Source organism: Ambystoma mexicanum, chromosome 4q (genome assembly GCF_040938575.1).
Source record: "Ambystoma mexicanum isolate Mex_15411 chromosome 4q, UKY_AmexF1_1, whole genome shotgun sequence".
NCBI classification, from domain to species: domain Eukaryota; kingdom Metazoa; phylum Chordata; class Amphibia; order Caudata; family Ambystomatidae; genus Ambystoma; species Ambystoma mexicanum.
Window position 1 is genome coordinate 325,553,304 of NC_090928.1, and position 23,379 is coordinate 325,576,682.

General features: G+C 45.9%; 1 protein-coding gene across 4 annotated transcripts in view; it reads left to right on the forward strand.

Annotated features, from left to right (window-relative positions):
• BIRC6 (baculoviral IAP repeat containing 6) overlaps positions 1–23,379 on the forward strand; it is a 3,097,233-nt gene that overhangs the window by 2,732,195 nt on the left and 341,659 nt on the right. For all 4 annotated transcript variants that reach the window (XM_069607902.1, XM_069607904.1, XM_069607903.1 and 1 more), the window contains one exon: positions 6,168–6,364. In XM_069607902.1, coding sequence (XP_069464003.1) covers positions 6,168–6,364 — 197 coding nt within the window. The remainder of the gene's footprint in view (positions 1–6,167; positions 6,365–23,379) is intronic.

Sequence of the window (23,379 nt, forward strand, 5' to 3'; positions counted from 1 at the left end):
CTGTGGCGCGTCAGGAACTGCACATGGCCCAGCTGCTGCAGAAGGTTTGGGCCATGTTAAGGGAGCAATAGAGTCCGTCCCTCAGCATCTTTGAAGTGTACTCCAGATGCTTTCTGATATGGGAGAAGTCCGGGGGTTGGCAGCCGATCCTAGACTTAAGGCGCCCCAACAAGTACTTGAAATCCCAGAAGTTCAGGATGGTCACGTTGCAGCACATGCTCGACTAACGGGTGGAAAGGGATTTCCTGGCGACCTTGGAGGACATTCACGTCCCCATTCATCAAAATCATCAAGGGTTCCTGCGGTTTGTGGTCCAGGGATGGCACTATCAGTTCAAGACCCTTTCGTTCGGCCTGAAATCGACACCAAGGGTGTCCACAAAGTGCTTGGCTCCGGTGGCAGCGCAAATGCGTCTCAAGGGCATCCACGTCTACCCTTATCTGGACTGGCTCATCCGCTTTCACACACTTGCAATCCAGCACAATGCAGCGACCATTTGTTTTTTTTTTTTTTTTTTTTTTTTTTGTTTTTTTTTTAATGGTATGTTTGGTGAACCAAACTTTTCATTATATTGGTCTTTTGAAGAATCCTTCAGAAAATTGCCATGGGTTGATGTCCCTTTTGTAAAAATTTTTTTTCAGTTTTTCGTTTTCGATCCAAAATTTGATGGCCGTTGGGATTAGATGTTTATCATTGCCTTTTAGTAGTTGGTTCCAGCGTTCTTTTGTGGTCATCTGTTTTTTTGATATGCTGAAGAATTCTTTGAATAGATTTCTCTTTTCTTGTAGTCCTGGGCAAATCATAATGATATGGAACAATGGGCCTCATTCCGAGTATGGCGGTAAGGGATAGCGGCCACCGCTAACGAGAGCGGTGGCGGTAATCCCTTATCGCCATACTCCGAGTTCCCTTTGCGCCATGGAGGTTTTAACACCTGCTTTTAGCAGGTGTTAAAAACCATGGCGCTAAGGGACCTTGATGTTAATTACGCCACCGTAATTTACGGTGGCGTAATTAACGCCTTCCCCACTCCCATTATGCCCTATGGGGCAAAAATGGGAATGGGGAAGGGTAAATGGGGATTGGGGAATTACCGCCCCGCCACCCTTGGAATGGGGCGGTAATTCCGCCATCCACCAAGGCGCTGCCGGTCCGGGTACGGCGTCAACAGCGCCATTGGTTAGCGCCGTACTCGGAATGAGGCCCAATGTCTCTTTGATTCCCTCATTCTGGCAGGAACAGCAATCTGCAGATTTAATTTGTTGTGCGATACTCTGATAGTCTTGATTTGGTAGGATGTTCAATCAGAACCTTAAGAAGAGATCTCGGGTCTGTTGATCTGGAAAGCAGGTCAGGTATGGAGGAAGTTCATGTAGGGCTCTTATGTCTATTTCGCATACTTGGTGCCGTTTATAGTTAGTCTGGTCTTCGAGGGTTTTTATCCAGTCGTTCCTCTGAAGTGTTAGTTTTGCATGTTGTGGCCCGTTTATAAGCGTTTCTTCGGTTATGCCTTCGGCGTCCGTTTTAGACTTGATTTTATTGGTCCATTGTTGGAGAACCGTTGCGTTCAGTGCATTGTTTTTGCTTTTCAATATTTCTATGGCTGGGATCCTTTCGTGGCTTATTATTTTTCTGTAAAGATCCATCTGTTTCCATAGTTTTATGTATTGTAATGATTGCAACGCCAATTCGAATCTGATCCTTGTCATGGGTAAGCTTTTCGGTAATGCCAGTGTTTTTCTCCAGAATATTGTTTCGTAGAGATGCCATTTCAGTCCTTGGTTGTTTGCTAGGGTTTCGCCAGTGTAAGTCAATATGGGAACAACTTTTTGTTTATAGAAATTGATTGTTGATTTGAAGGAATATGTCCCGAATTTGCAGTGGTAGAACCGACCCAATCTGGCTAGGGATCTAGCTTTTGTCTTCGATGTGCATTTTCCACTGTTGTTCCATAGATGACACATTTATCATTACCCCTAAATATTTGATGACATTTGTTTCAATTTCTTTGCCTTCGAGGTAGAACTTTGGGTTTTTTCGGTTCTTCTTTGCTCTTTGAGTTGTTAGGTTCATTAATTTGGTTTTGTTTATATTGATCTGAAGTTCGTTAGCTTTCATGTAAGTTACTACTTTGTTCAGAGTTTTGTTGTAGGCCTGATGGGGTTTTATCCATGACTGTGATGCATCAGCATATATTAATGATCGAACTGATTCATTATTAAGTTTTGGTGGATTTGCAAGTGGATCTTTGATTGAGTTGATAAAGTCATAAGTGTATAAATTATAGAGGCAGGCAGCTAACGGACATCCTTGCTTAAGACCTTTGGAAGTATTGATCGGTTGTGTAACTTTACCAATGTTTTGTTAGCCTGACTCGGACTGAGGTGTTGGTGTATAGTTGCTTGATCGGATGAAGAATTGCTGGTGGACAGCCCCATGTTGTTAATTTAGTCCATAGTTTTATTCTATTTACTGAGTCGAATGCCATTTTTAGATCGATAAAAACTGCATGTACCTGTTGATTTCTTAGTGCAGCTTCGTATTTAAGAAGGCTCAGTATTATCAAGTTAACGTTGGTTCCAATTTTGCCTACAAATCCTGTTTGCCTTTTTTCTAGTTTCCCGTTATTTGCTGCCCAATCGGTACGTTTTTTCAATAGAAAGTTTGCAAAAAGCTTTCCTAGCGGGTCAAGTAAGGCTATGGGTCTGTAGTTATGTGGTTTTTTTCTGTTGCCAGTTTTGAAAATTGGGATCAAGATGGCTAATGTCCAGCTACTTGTGATTTTTTGAGTTTTTTCTATAAGGAGCAGATGGGAAAAGAGACTAGCCCAGGTTTCCGGTGCTTCCTTCAGAATTGCATTTGACAGTCCGTCTGGGCCTGGTGCTCTTGATGGATTTAGAGTTCTGATGGCTTGAATGATGTCCTCAGTTTCCCATTACAGATTCCAAGGAGGACAGATGGGTTCTTGTTGGATGGTCTGTACAGGTCTACTGCTGTTATATAAAGTGTTGTAATGTGCAGTCCACGCTACGGGATCGAATTCTTGGATCATATTTATTGTTCTGTTGTTTCCGTTTAGGAGGGACCATAATTGCCTCGTATTTTTCCCTTTTATTGCCGCTAGAATAGCTTCAGCGTCCGCTTGTAGCAGTAATCCCTTGGATGATTTGACGAAGTTAGAGAAGTTCTGTTTTTCTTTTTTTTATGGTGATATTTGCTGCTGTTGTGTTTAGTTTTTTCAGTTGGCGTATTTTCTTTTAAGCATTTTTTTCCTTTCTTTGATGTCCGTATTGAATGCGTGTTTATATGTAACAATGGAGTTGATACTTTTGAGGGTCTGGTAATCTGAGTACCCATTCATAGTTGAGTTTTTCATGGTCGGGCATCAATGATCTTTCCAATTTAGATATTAGTTTGGCCGTTTGGTGCTGTTTTATTCTTAGTTTTGTTAGACCGTTGTTTATTTCTAGATCTGGGAGGTTGAGGGAGAGATTCTCAATTTGTTATGTCTGCCATGTAATTGAAATTTGACAATGGTTGCTGTTAGATTGTGCAGAGTTTTCTGTGGCAATAAGGTTGTTCTTCCATTTATTTGCCTTCTCACAGAGCTCGGATTCTCAGTCAACTAGTCGAAGTCCTGCTTGGAGACATCACAGAACACTGTTCCTGGGTGCCCGTCTCAACCCAGTTGCATTCCTGGCTTCCCCCTCGGAGCAGAGGGTGACGGCCATCCTGGGGAAGGTGCAGCGCCTGTCGTCGGTGCAATCCATGGCAGTGCGAGCCATCAAGTCGCTGTTGGGGATGATGTCCTGCTTGCATCCACCTCGTTCCATTCTGCAGGCTTCTGATGAGACCTGTCCAAAGGTTTTGGATGTGTGGTGGCTGCAAGTCACTGGCGCTTGGACAGTCAAGGTCTCCCTCAACCAGGAGTCCTGACAAGCTCTACGATGGTGGGGTGTGTGCCCAAACTGACGGAAGGAGCACCTTTTCAGTTCCCACCGTGCCAGGCCATGGTCCCCACTGATGCCTCTTTAGAGGGGTGGGGCCACATCGAACAGTCGCATCGCCAGAGGCCTCTGTTTCCCAGAGGAGAAAGACCTTCACATCAACATTCTGTAGGTGGTCTTCTGGCACTTAAATTATTCCTGCCTCAACTGCGGGGGGAAAGGTGATGAGGATCTTCACGGACAACACCACCATCATGTTCTACATCCAGAAGCAGGGCACGACACGCTTCCCCATGCTCTCCCTGGAAGTCCAGTCCTTCAGGACATGTTTCTCGTCCACTTTCCCCTGGCATGTACCAAGAACACCATCACAGACTCGCTCAGCAGGGAGCTGCGGTCCTGCCACGAGTGGGAACTTCACCAGGCTCAAGTATCGCTTCTCTTCCGCAAGTGGGGTCATCCCCATGTCAACCTCTTTGCGAGTGCAACCAACTCCAAGTGCCAGAGTTTCGCCAGCAGGTTTCCACAGCCAGGGAGCCTGGGGGATGCCTTCTCGTTCCCTATGGGACGGGCTCTCCCTCTACACCTTACCTTCAATTCTGCTCCTGCTATGTTTGATCAACACACTTAAGACATTGCCATTGTAGGGTGATCCTCATTGCACCAGCGTGGCCTCAGCAGATCTGGTACCTGGACCGGCTCTGTCTTTCGGTGGCTCCTTCCATCTGGCTGCCTCCTGTTCCCTATCTTCTCTCCAGAGAAAATGGAACAATACTGCACCACGACCCAAAGGCATTATTCCCTGTTGCTGGAATGTAAGATGATCCTGGCCAAGGCCAGAGCTTCTTCTACGTTGTCATGTTAGGGTCACAAATGGAAAACCTTCAGTGTGGTGCCGGACTCAGAAGATGAGGCCTCTGCATATCACAGCTCCGTAGTTATTTACATACCTGCCTGATTCACGCCTCCATCAAGGTGGATCTAGCTGTCATCTCCCGGGAAGCCCTCCCTCTGGTCCCACAGGCTTGTCAAGGAGTTCCTCAAAGGTCTCTCTAGAACTTTTTCACCAGTGAATGCTCCTGCTCCAGCTTGGGAGTTCAACGTGGTTTTGACTAAGCTCATGCGGGCCCTTTTGCACCGATGCATCAGGCCCCTTTGAAGATTCTCTTATGGAAGATGGCATTCCTAGTGGCCATCACCCCGAACCCTTCTACGCTGACTGAAAGGGCATTGCATTCGCTGGATTTTGCTCGTTCCTTGAAGTTTCATGTGGCACGTCCGAAGGATTTTCGGAAGCCATTTCAACTCTTTGTGAATTTTGGACCTATGAATCACGGGAAGACCCGGTATAAGGTTTTCCATATCCAGGTGGATGTCCGGCTGCATCATGCTCTGTCATCTGGCCAACAGACACCTGCCAGGCCGGCTGAGAGCCCATTCCACCAGAGCCTTCACAACAAGACAGCGTTTGTCTGTGGTGTTCCCCTGCTCGACATTGGCAGGGCTGCAACATGGAGATCCACCCACACCTTCGCGATATTCTATTGCGTCCACAGGGATTCCAGGGAGGAGTCCCGAGTCGGCCAAGTGCTGCTACACAACCTATTTACTTGAGGTGAGTCTGTTCCAGAAGCAAATATATATATATATATATATATAATACTGCTGTGTAATCGTATTCATGAGCATGTGAATCAATGCCAGATCCCATGCTGGAGAAGGAACAAGTTACTTACCTGTAACTCATGTTCTCCAGCCTGGGTCTGGCCTGGATTCACATGCAAACCCTCCCTCCTACCGCTCTGTGCTCTTCTTGGTGCATACTGCCACTTTACATTCCCTACCAAATCTAAAGATGGCAACTAGGGGTGGAGCTTGTGGAGACTGTCATTGGAGGGTGGCAGTATTACCCAAAGGACAGTGATGGGTTATAGAGGTAAAATGCAGTTTTCAGGCTACAGCGAAACTGCTTTTATTTTTTAGTGATGATGCCCAACCTGATGACTGGGAATATTCATGAGCATGTGAATCCATGCCAGACCCATGCTGGAGAACAGGCATCTCTGGTAAGTAACTTGTTCCTTAATCTTAAATTGGTTGCCAAAATAACGTTCCCCAGCTATGGCATTATGCTGATGTTTACTTAATTTTTTTGGTATTGTCATGCTTCTTTTGCTTCCTCTACAAATGACTAAGATATGTTCTGTCTTGGTCACATAGAACATGTCGAACTCTTGGGATCTTGTCCGGAAGATGAAACCCTAAGTCCTACTGATGAGTGCTTTGATGCAGCTCTTGATGACACCTTTCTTCAAACCTGCCCAATTCAGTCACCATTGCAAGTATTTGCAGGAATAGGTGGCTTGGCTCTTATAGCAGAAAGACTTCCAATGCTTTATCCAGAGGTCATTCAACAAGTAAGTCCAGCAATGCTTTAAGTATGCACTGTGAACTTTGTACAGGTTTAAACGTAACTTTTAATGAAACAAAGCTCCATATTGAAGATATGAAATAGTATTTGCATAATATCGTAATTACTATAGAGTTCAGCATATCCTTGCCCTATTCTTAATTTTCACTCCAAGCTTGAGTTTGCATTTTTTATTATATGTAGTTTTAAGGGTTGTTCTTTTGTTATATTTTTTTTTAGGTTTTTAGCAGGTCCTTTTCACCATGTATTGCAACATTGTACTGATTTGGCCAGCTTTTATTTTTTTATTTTTTATTGAGCGATGAATCCCTTGATGTCGTCACTTCCTCCAAGGTGAGGCTGCTATCTGATAGTCCCCCCGGGGTGGTGCTCAGCGAGAGGATCCCTTGGCAGATGACCCACTATGTGGTAGAAGGGAAGACTGTCATGAGAGAATGCAGTATAACTACCACTCTAACCCCAAAAAAACGCACACGCATTCACGCTCTCTCGCTCTCACACACGCTCTCGCACTCTCACGCACTCTCACGCACTCTCACGCACTCTCACGCACTCTCACGCACTCTCACGCACTCTCACGCACTCTCACGCACTCTCTCGCACACTCATGCTCTCTCACACACTCACTCTCTCACACACTCTCTCACACACTCTCTCTCACACACTCTCTCTCACACACACTCTCACTCACACACTCTCACTCACACTCTCTCTCACACACTCTCTCACACACACTCTCTCTCACACACACTCTCACACACACACACACTCTCTCACACACACTCTCTCACACACACTCTCACACTCACACACACACTCTCACACTCTCTTACTCACACACACTCACTCACACTCTCACTCTATCACTCTCACTCCATTAGGGCCAAAACACACCCATCCTCTTTACCTCCAATTTCTACTCAGTTACTTCATGCACAGTAGACCTGTGTATGTGAAGAAACATACTATGACGAGGAAGATTGAGGAAAGCTATGGCTCTATGGATACTGACACAACGAAGAAGAAAATGGGCTTGAAGAATCCATTGCAGAACCAAAGCGGACATACTAGCTCTTAATCACACACTAGCCGGCCACAGATAGATTGGAAGAACTTCTCTTGTTGTCTGATCCTTCCTGGGGGAACCAACCAGGCGTGAGTGAGAGACATTATCAACCTTCGAAAAGGGTTGTGGGCCCACACAACTGCAAAAGAAGACCTGGGAAAGAGAGATATCCTTTGGTAAGAGTAGAGAGAAGACCAGGGGAAGGAAGAGGATATCATCTGTGGAGCTGCCTGAGACGGCCAGGGGAAGGAGAATGTTCCCCAACATTTACAAACTGCTTCTACATTGAAATGCCTAGTGTCGGCCAGGAGAAGAGGGATATTCTCTCAAAAAGTTGCAAACTGCCTGTAAGCATCCAGAAGGAAGGAGCCACCTTTGTGGAGTCAGGGTGGTACTAGTTATATAGTTTTCTGTTTAAGTGTAAGAGACAGATATAGCTTTAGGACATAGGATGGTGGACTATTTTTCTTTTATTGCATCGTCTGACCCGATCGTTAGTTATGTTTGGGGCAGAGAAAACCCTCTTAGTTATAGGGACAAATAGGGTTTTTCCTTTCTTTCCATTAAATAAGTTTGTACCAACAAACACCACCTGTGTGTCCCACGTCTACTTCTACACCCTTACATTTGTCATTTAAAACCTAAACATTGTTCAATTTTGGAAAGGACTGCCTTCTTTGAAGTGAAGACATTGACAGAAACAATAAGGGGGAGAAATCTGGTAAGACAAAGCAAGACTAGGGCAAGGGCTGTGTTTGGTTACATGCAAATGTTATGAGGAAAAAAAGTTCTAGAAATTAGGTCACTCTACACAATATGTATTTGGATTTATATTACACATAGCTGACATGTGCGTGGTCCCCAGCACTGGCAGATTTGTGAGAGAGAAACAGGGGGTAGGGTTAGTGGAGAATGCAGCGTAGCTTTGCTGTTGTGTTGATGTGTGCAGATCGGAAGGTCCCCAAACTCTGCATGCAGTTCATTTTTAGGCTCCATGTGACAAGACCATGCGTGTGTAGAAGGGGAGAGCCTTGTGCACCCGTAGTGCTAGTATACATTTGCCCATAATGTGATTGTAGACGTGTAGAATTGTCATTTCATGCCTGTTCGGAGGGTTATCCTATGTATGTATGTATGGGATTTATAAAATGCAAACCTAGCTTGCAAGCATTAGAGCACTGTACGTCCTGCTGCCTCGAAGTGACCGAGATTCACAGGTAGTGCCTCATATATTTTCTATAAACAAATATTATTCAATTGCTTTGTGTAGTGACATTCACCAGCATTGAATCTTTCATAGATTCACATGCTGTTTGAATATTCCCCGCCGTCGGGCTCGGAATCCTCAGTAACATTAAAGCAGTTTACCTTAACATTTTTAAACTGGTTTTCACTTAAGTGCTTTATTTGTCATTTTGTGTCATACTGCCCAAAGCCAATTAGACAGGTCACCTTATCTACATCCCTGGTGACCATCTTCTGATTTTCTTTACTGCTTGTTAAGTTTTGGGAGTCCTCAGGAAATCTCTATTCGGTAATTCAATGTTTTTGTCTATTTTTTATTCGTTTTTCCATAATATAATCTGGTTTGATGCTGTGTTGCTTCTTGCCGCTAATGTGAACATTCGGCCCTTTTTCTGCTGCCTTCGGGTTGCTATAGTTCTTCTGTTTGAGGCCTTTAGTAGTCAGTGGACATCATGACAGACACGAGGAAGAAAAGCCTTTTCAAGGCCTGCTCAACTTGTCACCTTACATCAAGATCAATATCTCTACTGTCTGTACCGGGACCACGACTTGAACAACTGTACCTTCTGCCAGTCGTTCTCATCCAAAACCTGAAAATATCTCCAAAGGAGTGTTGGTGGCTTGGTTGGATGAAGGTGCAGTGGCCTCTGTTTGCAGTTACACCTCTGCCAGGCACAGCAGACAACTGGAGTGCACGCCTTCATTGTGATGCTTGAAATGCATTGGAGGGACAGGGCCTCCCTATCCTTGTCCTTTATGGCTTTATCATGCATGTTCTGTCTTGTTTTCCACACAGGCGTTCACATGGGACTCCTGGTGGTACGTCTTTCTCTTTTTGGTCATGGTGAACAGATCCTTGGGATACCCTTATGGCACCGATGGGTAGGGGTACAACCCTGTACTCCTAGTGTATATTTTTGGGCACCAGTGTGTGGCCCACAGAGCAGGGTATGGGCTGGTGGCGGCTCCATGCTGAATTTGACAGGTGCTGTAAGTATCCTCTATTTTGGGGATAACCGGGCTCTGACATTGGAATCAGTTGATTCCTGACAGGAAATGAGACAGCCCCTGTGGCCTCCTGCTTTCTATCTCCTGTTACAGTGTCTTACCGAAGTCCCGTAAGCCCTGACTCTGTCCTCTCCCTTCCCTTCACCCCCCGCCCCCCCCCCCCCCCGACTGGCTGTTGGGTGTAAGTTCCATATATTGTATTGTGGGGAAGTCCAGGCCAGACTGGCTGGAGCCTTCCCATTGACTATGTTGTGGGTACGCCCGTGGGGTGGGACCTGGGTGAATGGAGTGTGTGATGAATACACATTTCATGTTATGGGTGTATAGTATCTGGTGTTTGACACAATGACTGAGACAGCCGTGCCCGAAACTGGGATGAATGCAGTGTGGAGTGCTGAATGGCAGAGTGCTTGTCCGAATCAACATGCCGCGTTGAGTGTCTGGATAGAGAAGAATGGCCTGAATGCACTGTGAGCCTGATTTGCTGCCTGCCTGAATGCCCTTCTGAATGATCGGTTGCCTAAGTGTGACCCAGCAGAGTGAATGGGAGATCAACAGTATATCTGGCGGCCTCTCACTGATGGAAATCGTTCAGATGCTGAATTTGATACTTGATGCTTAACCTTGAAGCCCGCTGGAAGAAGAATTGCTGCTGCTATCCTTCGCTAATCTGAAAGCTGCATGACTGTCAAGGAACTGATCCTAGAGAGGACCTGGCTAGGAGAGACCCCTTCCCGGCTATGAGGGACCATTGTGCACCAGCTGGTCTTTGCCAAAGCTCCCTGGAGGTCAGACTCTCGAAAGGCTGTCGACCGGAGAAGGGGACCGCCGCGGAACCACGAAGCGAAGCACCCGGACACTGAAGTCCATCACCATCGACGACCGGCATCGCCGACCGGAGCCGCAGTGCTCCTTTGCCTAAGATATTTGAAACAAGGACTCCCTCGCTCATCACTGACGGCCGCTTTGTCCCGCTGGAGAAAGTCAAGGCTGGCGACGGCCGAGGAGAATCCGCTGGTGGATTTCTCACCACCCGAAGACCACAGAGACGCTAATGACCCGATGCCCTTGCTGGGCCAAAGTTCTTCATTAACTCTTTGCAGCAACAAACTCTAGTCGTCAAGGTGCACTGCACGCCTCAGTTAGCAGGATGTTTTCGACCGATCGTCAATGAACACAGCAAGAACCAAAGCTGCAGCCGCAGCGACAGTGTTCACCCTTTTTCTTCACTGACTCTAGACGACCCGTGGCTCCTGCCTTATAGGGTGTACACTCAAGAAGGGCCCGTCGACGACTCATCGAAGAACTCTACTAAACCAGGTACTTTGGGGTCGTGGAACCTTTTAGAAGGAATCGAGACTATATTGAGCATAATTGGACTGGGCTTGTCAAAATGCGCTTTTTATTTGCAGGTTGCCCAGGTGGGGGGGGGGGGGTCATCCTCGCACAGAACTGTCTCATGGTAGTGGGATAGACTGTGCTGCCATTGCTTCATTTAACTTTCTGTAGTCTATAGTTGATTCATCTTACAATCTGATTCGTATGCTATTTGGGGCTGTTAGCCGTGGGCGCATGTCAGAGAAATTGATAGTTCAGAGTGGTACCACGTAGACCTGTATATATTTGCCATTATAGTATCGCCAGAGTATAAAGTGTGTTATTGTGATTTTGTATATAACCTTGAACCTTATTTATATAAAGACTGTGTTTTAACGAAAGTAGTGTGTGGACATTCCTTTGTGGGTGCTTGGGGACTACACTGTACTTCAGAACCAGCCCACCTCACCTCCTGAGAGCTAAGCCTGGATTGCTAGCCACGTTTTACCACTTAGAGAATCTTGGCTGGGGTGCTCTGTGCTTCGAGACTGCCATATAGAGAGCATGAGTTCAGATACCGCCATCCGGTGCTTTACACTCATCATAGAGGTCGAGGTCCCATGAAGAATCTTCCTGTGGGAAGAGAGCAGAAAAGGGACATGGGACTGCGTGCTTGGGCTGCTCACCGTTGACTTCTTCATCCACTCCTACGGTCACCTCGTTGACTATAGTGCCCATCCTTAAACTTTGAAAATCCCTGCAGTGTTGTGGTTCCTACAGGCCCCTATCAATGGTCAACCAAGACTGCAAGATCCAAACAGAACTGGCTTGTATCATGTTATAGACAGCACTTACCACCTGCTGGAGGACTGCAGTCGCCTCGCTGGATTCGGTAAAGGCCTTTGTCTTGTCCGGTGGGATTGGTTGCTGGGGGCCCTCAAGCATTTTGGAATTGGGGCTGTCTACTTAAGGAGATTCAAACTAATGTACACTGCACCCACGGCGAGGGTGAAACCCGTAAAGCAGATTTCTAAAGTGTGGAAGTTGCATGAAGGCACTAAGCAGGGGGATGCCCATTGTCCCCTATGCTGTTCATCCTTGCTCTGGAACATTCGGATTATGTTGTCCAGTAGCCAGATCAGCAAAAAATAAAGGACAACAGGATTAGGCACCATAATCTGGAGAGCACCTTGTGAACACAGGGTCATGGAAGACTCACACAGGTGCAATACCCTGACCAGAGAATAGCCCAGAAGTTCCAGAGAGAGCATAATACACATGAAGCTCACACAAGGGAGATGAAGGCACAGGCAGAACTTTGTCCCTGAAGATGAGCAACGGGAACGAAATGCATAGGACAACATGAAAATGCTTGTGCACAAAGGAATAAAGGTTTCAGTTTTATAAAAAAAACAGACTGCAAAAACTGAACGTATTTTGTACAACAAAATGTTTTAAACTTAATACAGAGAAATTTATAGATATTAACGAAGAGTTAACTACATGTGACTTCACTTGACGTCCTTTCGGACGTCTGGGTTGGAGTTATCCATACGTCTGAAAGGACAATACTCTTCTACATCCTTGCTCTGGAACCACTGGAAGTTTTTCTAATATTGGACTATGCAGAGGCAGATATTGTGATAGATGGGATGGGGCACTTGATCTCTCTGTACGCAGACGATATGTTGTTGTACGTTAATCAACCTGAGATCGACTTAGCGTACATGCTGGACATAATTGACCGGTTTTCAGAGCTCTCGGGTATTGGTCAATCGGGAGAAATCCGGTTTGTTCCCACTGGTGGAACTCTCTGGGTTCACTCAGGAACAGTTGCCTAACTTAGGTCTGCGATGGATGGTTGAGATCTTCCGATATTGGGGTGTCAATGTGCGGCATGAACCTGCTTCCTGACATCAGTATAATACTCAGAAGGCCTTTGACAGCGTGGTAAACTCCATGAAGTTCTGAAAAGGGCTGCCCCTAGCGTTGCTGGGCAGGGCAGCACTACTAAAGATGGTTTTACTCCTGCGTCTCCTATGCCACTTCATTGGTATACCCTACAATATACCTGGAAGTTTTTTCCGACGACTGGATTCGCTTGCCCGGGCCTATTTATCGGGGGTGAATGTTAATATTAAAGGTATGTGTACCGTGCACTGTCACCACCGGAAGTGGTCCCCAGGCGCTCTGGCAAATCTGAAAGAGGAGGTGCAGGGTTTTAGTAGGGTGTACTAGGGATAGAAGAGTGAGAGCTGTGATACCCTGTTGGCAGCTTCAGTTTGGCTTTCACTGTGCGCTGAGATTGAGTGCAGTTATCAGTTAGGTGTGAGTTCCCATATGCTGTTAAGGGGTTATGTGTTTGTTGCGGTTTGGTGAAGTATGTATGGATTGCTGTGCAGAGAAGTGGTTGTCTGTGTTTCTGTGTGAGAAGTGTAAAGAGAAAGTTGAGGTTTTCTAGTTGGGGTTAGTGGTTTTTGGTTTTTATTTCGAATGGATTGTGTCCTCCCACGTATTCCTTAACTTTGATATTCCCATATCCAGCTTGTTGCTTCAGCACATTTTTTTTACTAGAGGCCGCTGCGCATCGATGGCTGTTGAGTCGATGTCCCTCGGAGGCCTCCGTCTCCACGTTGACGTCATCACGGGTATAAATAGTCACGCGCAGCGTCCGTTGCTCAGTTCTGTTTTACCATGCTTCATGAGCTTAGGGAACGTAACGCTTGGTTTTGTCAAGAAATTGAAATTCTTCGAGTTTTTGTGAGAAATCTTCAATACTTCGAACGAAATGGCCTCTTCATCGGCTCCATCTACGCCCCATCTGGCTTCAAAAAATGCTGAGATTGTGGGGCAAAGATGTCCTTGACAGATCCCCACAGGGGTCTGTCTATGGTACCTCAGGGCAGAGCATCCATGTTCGGAGTGCGAAGACTGCTTATCGATGTCACGAAAACCTTGGGGGAGCGCAGAGGGAAGTTGGAGAGAGGTAAGGCTAATAAATCCATTACCCCAACCAAAATCACCTCAAACGAATCGAGACTGCCGTGTCCTTGGCGTAAAAAAACATTCCCGTTCTAGATCTCAGAGCGGATCGCATCAGTCAACCGCTTCGGGCACAATAAAAAAAGGCGTCCTAGATCGCCTTCGACCTCATCCTCCAGTTCACGATAGTTACATGTCCTACCAAGAATAGCTCCCCGGCTCAGTGGGAGGAATTTCGTAAATAAATGTTGAGTGTTTGAGAACACGGCCTTGCCCCACCTTGGAGACACCTAGAGGCGATAACCCAGGTGAAAAACCTGGTAGACACAAAAGCCGTGAGTCGTCGACCTCTGCAAATCACACCCCTCGAAAGCGTGAGACACTCTCGAGTAGAGAAAAAGCCTTTACGACGCACAAAACGTAGTCCTTGTCGACTCACATGTCGAAGCCAAGAACTGTCATCAACGCCATCAGCGACTCCGACGAAGGAGAGATGATCGATGCCTCACATGTCGACCCCTTAGATGCCAGTCAGTTCAGCGCCCTCGACGACTCCTTCGACCTCCTTGAGGCCAATCCCGATTCCATCCACGACCTCAAGGCCAATCTCGATTCCATCGAGGCCAATGACATCAAAAGTATATCTCCACCTGTAGTGACTGCTATTGCTCCCGCTTCACTAGGAAAAGGTTACACACCTCTGCCATGCTCAGATTACTTTAAAGCCTTATCGTCAATGTATGAGGAGACGGAGGATTCTGATTCAGAAAGACCCTTCGGTCTAGAGTATATGAGGCCTCCCATACCAGAAGAACTGATCACAGAAGAGGTCAGATCGAAAGAACTGCAAGACTCTTTTCAGGAAACAAGCGGAATTGATACCTGCCCAGAGGTAGATTTTAGTAAACCTGATCCAGGGCACCATGCAGAAAGTAATTACAGGTCACTTATGAACAGGGTGATGGAATACATGGGGTTGTCTAGGCCCACACCTACATATGAACAAGATGACCTCGCGGACATACTTGATCAGGGACCACAAGATGATCCTATCGTGCCCTTTAACAAATCCTTACAAAAGAAAGTTTCTACCAACTGGAAAACGCCAGAGGCGATCCCTGCAGTCAGCAAAAAACTGACAGCAAAATATAAGGCATCAACTGCAGATCCCCTATACTTGTCAAAACACCCGACCCCAGAAAGCTTAGTTGTTGAAGCTGCAACTTCGTCAGGTAAACAAACTGTATTACCTAAAATCCCGCAGGATTGTGATAAACGGTTTGATGCCATGGCGAAGGAGGATTTCTCGGCATGCAGCATGGCCCTAAAGTCTGCTAATGCCACAAGTACGATGGCAAGATTTAGCCACACCGTTTGGGGGTATGCTTCAATGGTGGTGACCATCTCCCTGAAGGGGAGGAAAGGGCTGTTTCTTGAACAATATCAAGGACGGGAAGGACACTATGTGCGAGTCCCTCCAAACCGGTCTCGACTCTGTTGACAGCATCAGCAGAGCCATGGCGGCTAGTACTACAATCTGCAGATTTGCGTGGTTGCAGAAGTTTTGCTTTGCTCCTGACGTACATTTGACGGTACCCATCTATTTGGTAAAAAAGCTGATGACGGTTTGGAGAAGTTCAAACTTCCAAGGCCGCGGCCAAACCCCTTGGAGCTGCGATAAGACAAACTCCAAACCGCTCTGCGGGTGCGTACTGGAGGGGCCAGTCCTTTTGCTTTTATTCCGCATTCGGAAATGGCAGAGGACAGCCATCTCAAAGAGGCCAGAAACGATTTACCAATGGTGGACTGGGCAAAGGTACTAAAACCGCAGCACAAGGGACTACCTTACCCTCAATCTCTGCGTCAGCCGCCTGAAAACCTCACTGAGGTCTTATATCACAAGACAGCAGTAGGAGACAGGTTAAATCTACATCTGACAGAATGGCAGGCTATTACATCAGATGCCTGGGCATTGGAGACAATTACCCAGGGTTACTGCCTGCCTTTTCTACGCACACCTCGGAGTCATCCACTGGGGAACAACTCTTTGAAGTTTCCAGACCCGCTCCTTATGCAGGAGATTGTAGACCTGCTAGAGAAAGGTGCCATAGAACCAGTACCTGTAGTGGAGAGGAACAAGGGTTGGTACTCCTTATTTTCTAATTCCGAAAACGGACAGAGGAATGAGACGCATCTTGGATTTACGAGAATTGAACAAATTCCTCAAGAAGGTCAAGTGCAAGATGGTTACACTTTCTCAGATCCTTCGGGCCCTCCAGCTACAGGATTGGTTGGTATCTCTGGACCTTCAGGATGCTTACTTTCATGTTCCAATCCATCAAAAGCACAAAGTACCGGAGGTTCGCCATTGGCAACTCTCACTATCCGTTTCGGGTTCTTCCATTTAGGCTAACTTCCGCTCCAAGGGTTTTCACCAAGCTAATGGGTGGTTGTGGCAGCAAGTCTCAGGAGAGGGGGGAATTCACGTCTACCCCTACCTTGACGATTGGTTGATCGGAGCGAGTTCCCCGGAACAAACTTGGGATCATCTACGCCATGTTTGCCACTCCCTCCACAAGCTGGGCTTCTCCCTCAACTTCAAAAAGTCCCATATGATACCATCTCAAAAACTTTATTGGAGCAGTCCTGGACACTTCCCTGGGGAAAGCCTCACCACCAGAGGTGAGGGCTCAAGACATTCTACAGATGGTGACGAAATTTCAAAATGCCCAATATCTTCCCACATTCGTATTTCTGAGCTTGCTCGGCCTGATGGCATCCTGCATTTTTCTGGTGCCACAGGCTTGCCTGAGAATGAGATCTCTTCAGTGGGCTCTCAGGACCCAATGGTCACAATTCTCCGGAAGGATGTCCGATCTTTTACAAATCCCAAACAGAATCTCACCGGACCTTCAGTGGTGGGCCTGTCGGGAAGACATCTTGAAAGGAGAACCTTTAAGGCAACCATGGCTGGAGATAACGGTAGTGATGGAAGCCTCACTCACGGGGTGGGGAGCCCACACCAACGACTTTTCCATCAGCAGTCGTTGGTCTCCATCGGAGTCCAAACTACATATCAATCTTTTAGAGCTAAGGGCAATCAGACTAGCGCTGAAGGCCTTTCTGCCCTCTGTACAAGGAAAGAATGTCCTGATAATGGCGGACAACACAGTAGCCATGTACTACCTCAATAAAAGAGGTGGTGTAGAGTCACTTCCTCTGTGCAGAGAAGCAATGCAGCTCTGGTACTGGGCAATACAAGAAGGAATCTCTGTCGGCAGTTCACCTAGCCAGCGGGAAGAACATGGCAGCGGACGTTCTGAGCAGGCAGAGCATAGTCTCCCACGAGTGGGAACTAGCTCAGGAAGTCCTTCAATAAATCTTTGCCCTTTGGGGAACCCCTCAAGTGGATCTGTTGGCAAGGAACGTCAACAAGAAGTGCGAGCTGTACTGCTCCAGGGAATTTCCCCCGAGAGGAGCTCTAGGGGATGCGTTTGTGGTGGACTGGGAATATTCACTCCTTTATGCATTTCCTCCAGTCCCCGTCATTCCTCATATAATAAGGAGGTTAAGGAGAACCATGATCCTAATTGCCCCGGATTAGGCCAGGAGAACGTGGTACCCAGACCTTCTATACATGTCCATCTGCCCTCCGATTCGTCTTCCACAAAGAGAGGATCTTCTCTCGCGAGAGGAAGGTCGGGATCTCCATCCGGATATCAGGACTCTCATCCTTCACGCATGGTTTCTAAAAGGCTGAGGTATAAGGATTTGGACTTCCCAGAGGACGTAATGGAGGTGTTGCTTTCGACCAGAAGGCCAGCGACCAAATCACTATACTGCTGCCGTTGGAACAAGTTCTGCAGCTGGTGTAGAGATAAGAATGTTGACCCTTTTTCATGCAATACACCGATGGTGTTCTTTTCTTTCACACCTAGCAAATCTAGGGCTACAAGTCAGCACAATTAAAGGGATGGTCTAGTAAAAAATTTTATTTAAAAAATAGATAGGCAACATAAAAAAAATACTACCATTCTCCGTTTTAAAACTCCCTATGTAAAATTTTGAGCTATTCAAGCTCAAAATTCGCAAAAGCAAGCACATGGGCGCATCCATTTTGTGAAATGGAGGCCCTCCTGTGCTGGCTTTTGCTTTTGTGGCACTAATGAAGGAAAAGCGAGCCAGCTGTAGTAAACAAAGGCTACCGCTGGGTGGCTTTCCCTTCATTAGTGCTGTAGGCGGAGGACGGGGACCTCATTCAACCAGGGGTTTAGCAGCTTTGCCAGCTCTACAGAGGGGAGTTTCAGTAAAAGACATTTGTGCAGCTGCCACATGGTTGTCTGCACACACCTTTACAAGATTCTATAGCTTGGATTCCTCCACTAGCCAAGAGACTAAATTTGGGAAGGCAATATTGCATTCGGTGCACACTTACAAATACAAATTTTACTCCCTCCTCCTGTACACATTACTGCTTTGGGAGTCTATCAAAGATAAGGAATATGTTGGGGGACACAATCAATTTGAAGAACAAGTTACTTACCAACTGTAATGTTCTTTCGACTGGATGTTCCTCCCACATAGTCCTTATCGACCCTCCCATCCTTCCCCACATTAAAACTTCCCTTGCAGTCTGCGCTCCCTCAAGGTTTGTAACCGTCTCATCCTGGACAATGCCTAAAACTTCAAAACACAACTGAGCAACGGATGCTGCTCGCGCCTATTTATACCCGTAATGACGTCAACGACTCGCAGCACCCTCATGTGAGAAAGAAATTCCTGAGCAGTAAGCAGGATATGGCAATATCAAAGATAAGGAATACTTGGGAGGAACATCCAGTCGAAAGAACGTTACAGTTGGTAAGTAACTTATTCTTCTCACCTCTTAGTCTTTGCATTTCATTGTTCCACATCTCTGGTTATCCTGTCGGTTCGGTATTGTAGTTTGTCCATCTAGATGGCAGGTATGATGGGGTGGCAGTTTTCCTCTATGCTACTTTAGTGGTTTGTGTACCTGGTTGAAGCAGGTGTGTTCCCCCCACCCTGTTGTTGGCTATGCATAGTTAACAGGATTCAGCTCCCTTCCTGCCCATTTCCGTGTAGGTGTTCCTTTCCTGCATAAGTTTCCTCTGTGGACTAGCGGTATGCGGACATGGTGTCCTCCCTCTTGTCTCCTGGTGCCTCCTTGCCCATTCCCAGGTGAGGTCCTAACCTACTTACGTTTCCTCTCTGCCATAACGGTATGCAGTAATGGCATCCTCCCCCACACCCTCTGTTTAGGGGACATAAGTTAGGGAGGATGGGGTCTCTCTCTGGGATTCTTGTTTCCCGTTGTGCATATGCTTCCTAGTCATTACTTTCCCGTTCTGGGGCAAATTGCCATGTTTTGAGTAGTTTTATGAATTGAAGATGATCTATTGTTACGTATGTTTTTTGGTAGTTCATTCCAGGTTATTGGTGCCAGGTGAGAGAAAGATGATCCTTCGAATATGCTTTTGTTGTATGGTTTTGGTTCTGGTGAATGTCGTTGCTAGATCTGAGTGGTCTTGTTGGTTTGTAGACATTTATTTTCTCTTTTAGGAACTCTGCTCCTTGGCCCTGGATTGCTCTGTGCGTTATGCACATTGATTTGAACTTTATACACTGTTTCATTGGTAGCCAATGTAGCATTTTCAGCGCTGGTGTAATGTGTTCTCTTCGTGGTAGTTTGAGCAGGAGCCTGGCCGCAGAGTTTTGGCTGTGTGAGTCATTCTGGCATGCCTAGGTATAGGCTGTTGGCATAGTAAACTCTGGATATGATGAGGGCGATGATGGTGAGTTTTTTGGGTGAAAGAGAGGAATGGTAGGATCCTTTTTACTGCATGTAGGAGGAAGAAGCATTTCTTAATTATAGCGTTAACTTGTGGCTCTAGCGTTATCTCATCGTACATCAAAACTCCCAGGTCTTTACTATAGTCGATGGAGTTGGTGCTGCACCGAGCTCCCGTCAGCCATGGGATCTAGTGATTGTTTTCTCCGCTTTTGGATATAATCATTATTTCTGTCTTGCCCCTGTTGAGTTTGCGGTTGTTTGAGTTCATTCAGCCATAGCGTTCTTGGGGGCAGCCCTCCAGTGTTGTTTTCTACCTGAGTGTCTTGTATTTTGTTGACTATTTGTGTGTGGTGAGTGTAGATTTAGCATGCAAGGCTGTGTCTTTTAATGGGCTCGATTAGTGGAGCCAATTATATGTTGAAAAGCAATGGGGAGAAGGGTGATCCTTGTGAAGCTCCACAGGTGGCTTCTCTGGAGGTGGATTCGAAAGGTTTGATCCAAATGGTTTCTGTTCTGTTTGTTAGGAAGGATTTAATCCATCAAAAGGCTAGGTCAGTGATTCCTTTTTCTTCCAATCTCCCGATGAGGATGTCGTGGTTGCGGAGCGGTCCAGAAGTATCGGAGCTGTGCTTTTGTCTGAGTCTTAATTCACCTTTAGATTATCCCAGATTGAAAGCAGTGCTGTTTCTGTTCCTCTCATTGATCTGAAGCCTACTTGTGCCTTATCCTTCAGTACGTGTTCTTCTATGAATGTTTGTGTTATTCTATAGATGTAAGTTTTGAGTAGTTTCTCTGGATAAGGGATGTTGGAGGTGGGTCTGTAGTTGGAGAGGTCCTCCAAGTTGCCTGATGTGTCTTTGAGGAGCGGCTTGATGTATGCTGATTTGAAAGATTGTGGTACTTTCCCTATTGAAATTGATTAATTGAAAAGGTTTCTGTAGTATTCCATGAGTGTTCCTTGTTTGAGAATTAAGTTGTGTATGTCTGGGGGGACAGGGATCTATGGGGGGAGCCTGCTTTGTTGCTATTCTTTTCAAGCTTGATGAATGTGTCTGCTGATATTTCGGGGAAGCTTCAGAGTTTGTTCTGGCGGTCCTCGGATGGGTGAGTGGGTGATTTGCATGTTGAGGTTGCTTAGTCTGCTTTGTATGATCTGTTGGATTGTGCCTATTGTAGTGGTCTGCAAGGTCATTGCATAATTTTAGCGAAGGTATCGGTGTGTTGTTGCAGCCAGGGGGTTTTCTCATTTAGTTTGATTTTAAAAAGTTATTTTTGGGTGTTGGGGGATTTGGTGATTCTGTTGTCGAATTATTTTGTTTTAGCCTTTTTGGATTTCTTTTTTGTGTGAGTCGATTGGTTGTTGGAATTGAAATTTCTTGTCTCGATCGTTTTTATTCCTCCATTCTAGTTAAAGTTTCCTGTTTTTTTCTTTTCATGGTACTAAGTAGGGTGGTAAGCCATTTTTCTGTCCTTTTGCGTGATGGGGATAAAGGTTTTCCCTTGGAGATCTCGCCTATTGTGGTTCTTCACTTCTGAAGTAGTTCTGTGAAGGTCTGCTTCATCCATAGTTGTTGCTGGTTGTTTGTTGATTTCCAGTAGTTGTAAGGTTGCTATTTTTGATGGTCCTCCAGTTATCTTTTCATAATAGTTGGCAGATTGTCAGGTTGTTTGGATGTTAGTGTAGCCAGCGTGATTACGAAGGGGATGATGAGGTTGTCGTTCCAGATGATCTGAATTGGTAGCGCCATGGTGGCGCGGTTTTTGTTGTCGAAGATTGAGTCTAGTGTATGTCCCGGCATGTGAGTTGCTCCTTTGACTAGTTGATGTAGTTTTATTGTCTTCAGTTGTTTGGCTAGTGATTTCCGTGCGATTGTGGTGTCTTCGTCAAACCAGATGTTGAAGTCACCAAGGATTATGAGGTGTTACTGTTAAATGGCTAGGTTGGTGATTGCTTCCGTTAAGGCGTCCGCGAATGTTGCATCTTAAGTCGGTGGTCTATATACCAGAATGAATTTGAGGTTTGTTTTGGGGTTTGTTCATAGGCTAAGGATTAGAGATTCACAGTTTTCGATGCTTAATGGGTCTTCTACTTTAATTTTCAGATGTTCTTTGTAAGCATTTGCCAGTCGTCATCCTCTTTTTTTTTTTTTGTTTTTCCTGTTTGCTTGTGCGCACTTGAAGTTGTCAGGGAAGCAGTTATGGAGTATGATTTTGTAATTCTCGCAATGTTTCGGTTATAAATAGAATGTCAATGCCTCCGTCGCACTGGAGGTCATAGATCTCGTTGGCATGTTCGGACATTGACCTAGTGTTGATTAGATTGCAGTGGATCTTTTTGGCATGGTTAGGTTTGTTTATTGATCCCTGTTTTGACTTGCAGACGTTCAGTTGGAGTGCTTCTGTGTTGTTGCCAATTAGTTGGGGTTCTGTGGAGGCTGCTTTGTCGTTGAGTCGGTCTGTTAGATTGATAGTTGGGTTGATGAATTCTTCAGCTTCATCATCTTTCGTGTTTTGATGTGGTTGTTGGCAGTGCCCTTGTGTTCTTGTCATATTGAGTAAGGGCATTGGTATTGTATCTTTCTCTTCTTGGGTCCTCTCTTCTTTTTTTGCGGGGTTCCAGAAGGGTCTTCGCTTGTATGGAGACATTGGTGGCGTTGAAGTGTCGAGGTTCTCAATTGTAGCGAGATAAGTTGTAAGGCATAGGGACTTTTCACTCATGTTTTTTCTGTCGATTGTATTGTTTGCTGGGGTTCGTTCTGTGTTCGTGACAGCTTCTACTGGAGGGAGGTGAGGGTGTGGATCCGTTGGGTTTGACCCTTGTTCCAAATCTCTTTGGCGACGTCCAATTCTGCGTCGGGGCATTTTGTGTCCTTGGCAGTAAGATTGGTTTGGGTATTGAGTTTACAGGGGCAGTAGCCCACCTGTTGGGCCTGGCGTTAGAATAATATTGAGTTTTATCCTATTAAGTTGCAAAAACTGAATACTCTCTGAGGGTGTCTGTCCACTTAGTGGATTGGGCTAAACAATCGCCTTCAGTGATTGCTGGCCGTTCTTGGGTAACGGGAGGGCCCTAGGATTCAATGATGGCTCGCAATGATACAATACACCGCTATTTGAGATACCTAGATAATGGGAGAAAGGCCTAGTTTTCACAGAGTGGTTTACAGCGAGATAATATCCTTGGAATTTTGAGATCCTAGATAGTCGGGGGGGGGGGCGGGAGAGGGAGGCCTAGCTTTGACATAATCGCACACAGTAATCAAATAACTAGATTTGTGACATCTAGATAGTGGGAGAGAGACCTAGGTTTCACTGAAATGGCAGGCAGTAATTGTTTATTTCTACAGCGCTTATACACCAGTGGAGTGCTTCAAAGCGGGAAGGGAGCAAGCGAATATAGTGATCATTCTTAGCCCTTGAAGTTTCCGAACAATCTAACAAAAAATAACTAGTGTACTAGGCCTGACTGCAATTCTCCTAGTGCAAGTGCGTGAAGTGTTACAGTTGTGACCAGGATAGGGAGGGCAGACAAAAAGGGGGGAAAGGCTAATTGAACTTACTAGTCCTAGTA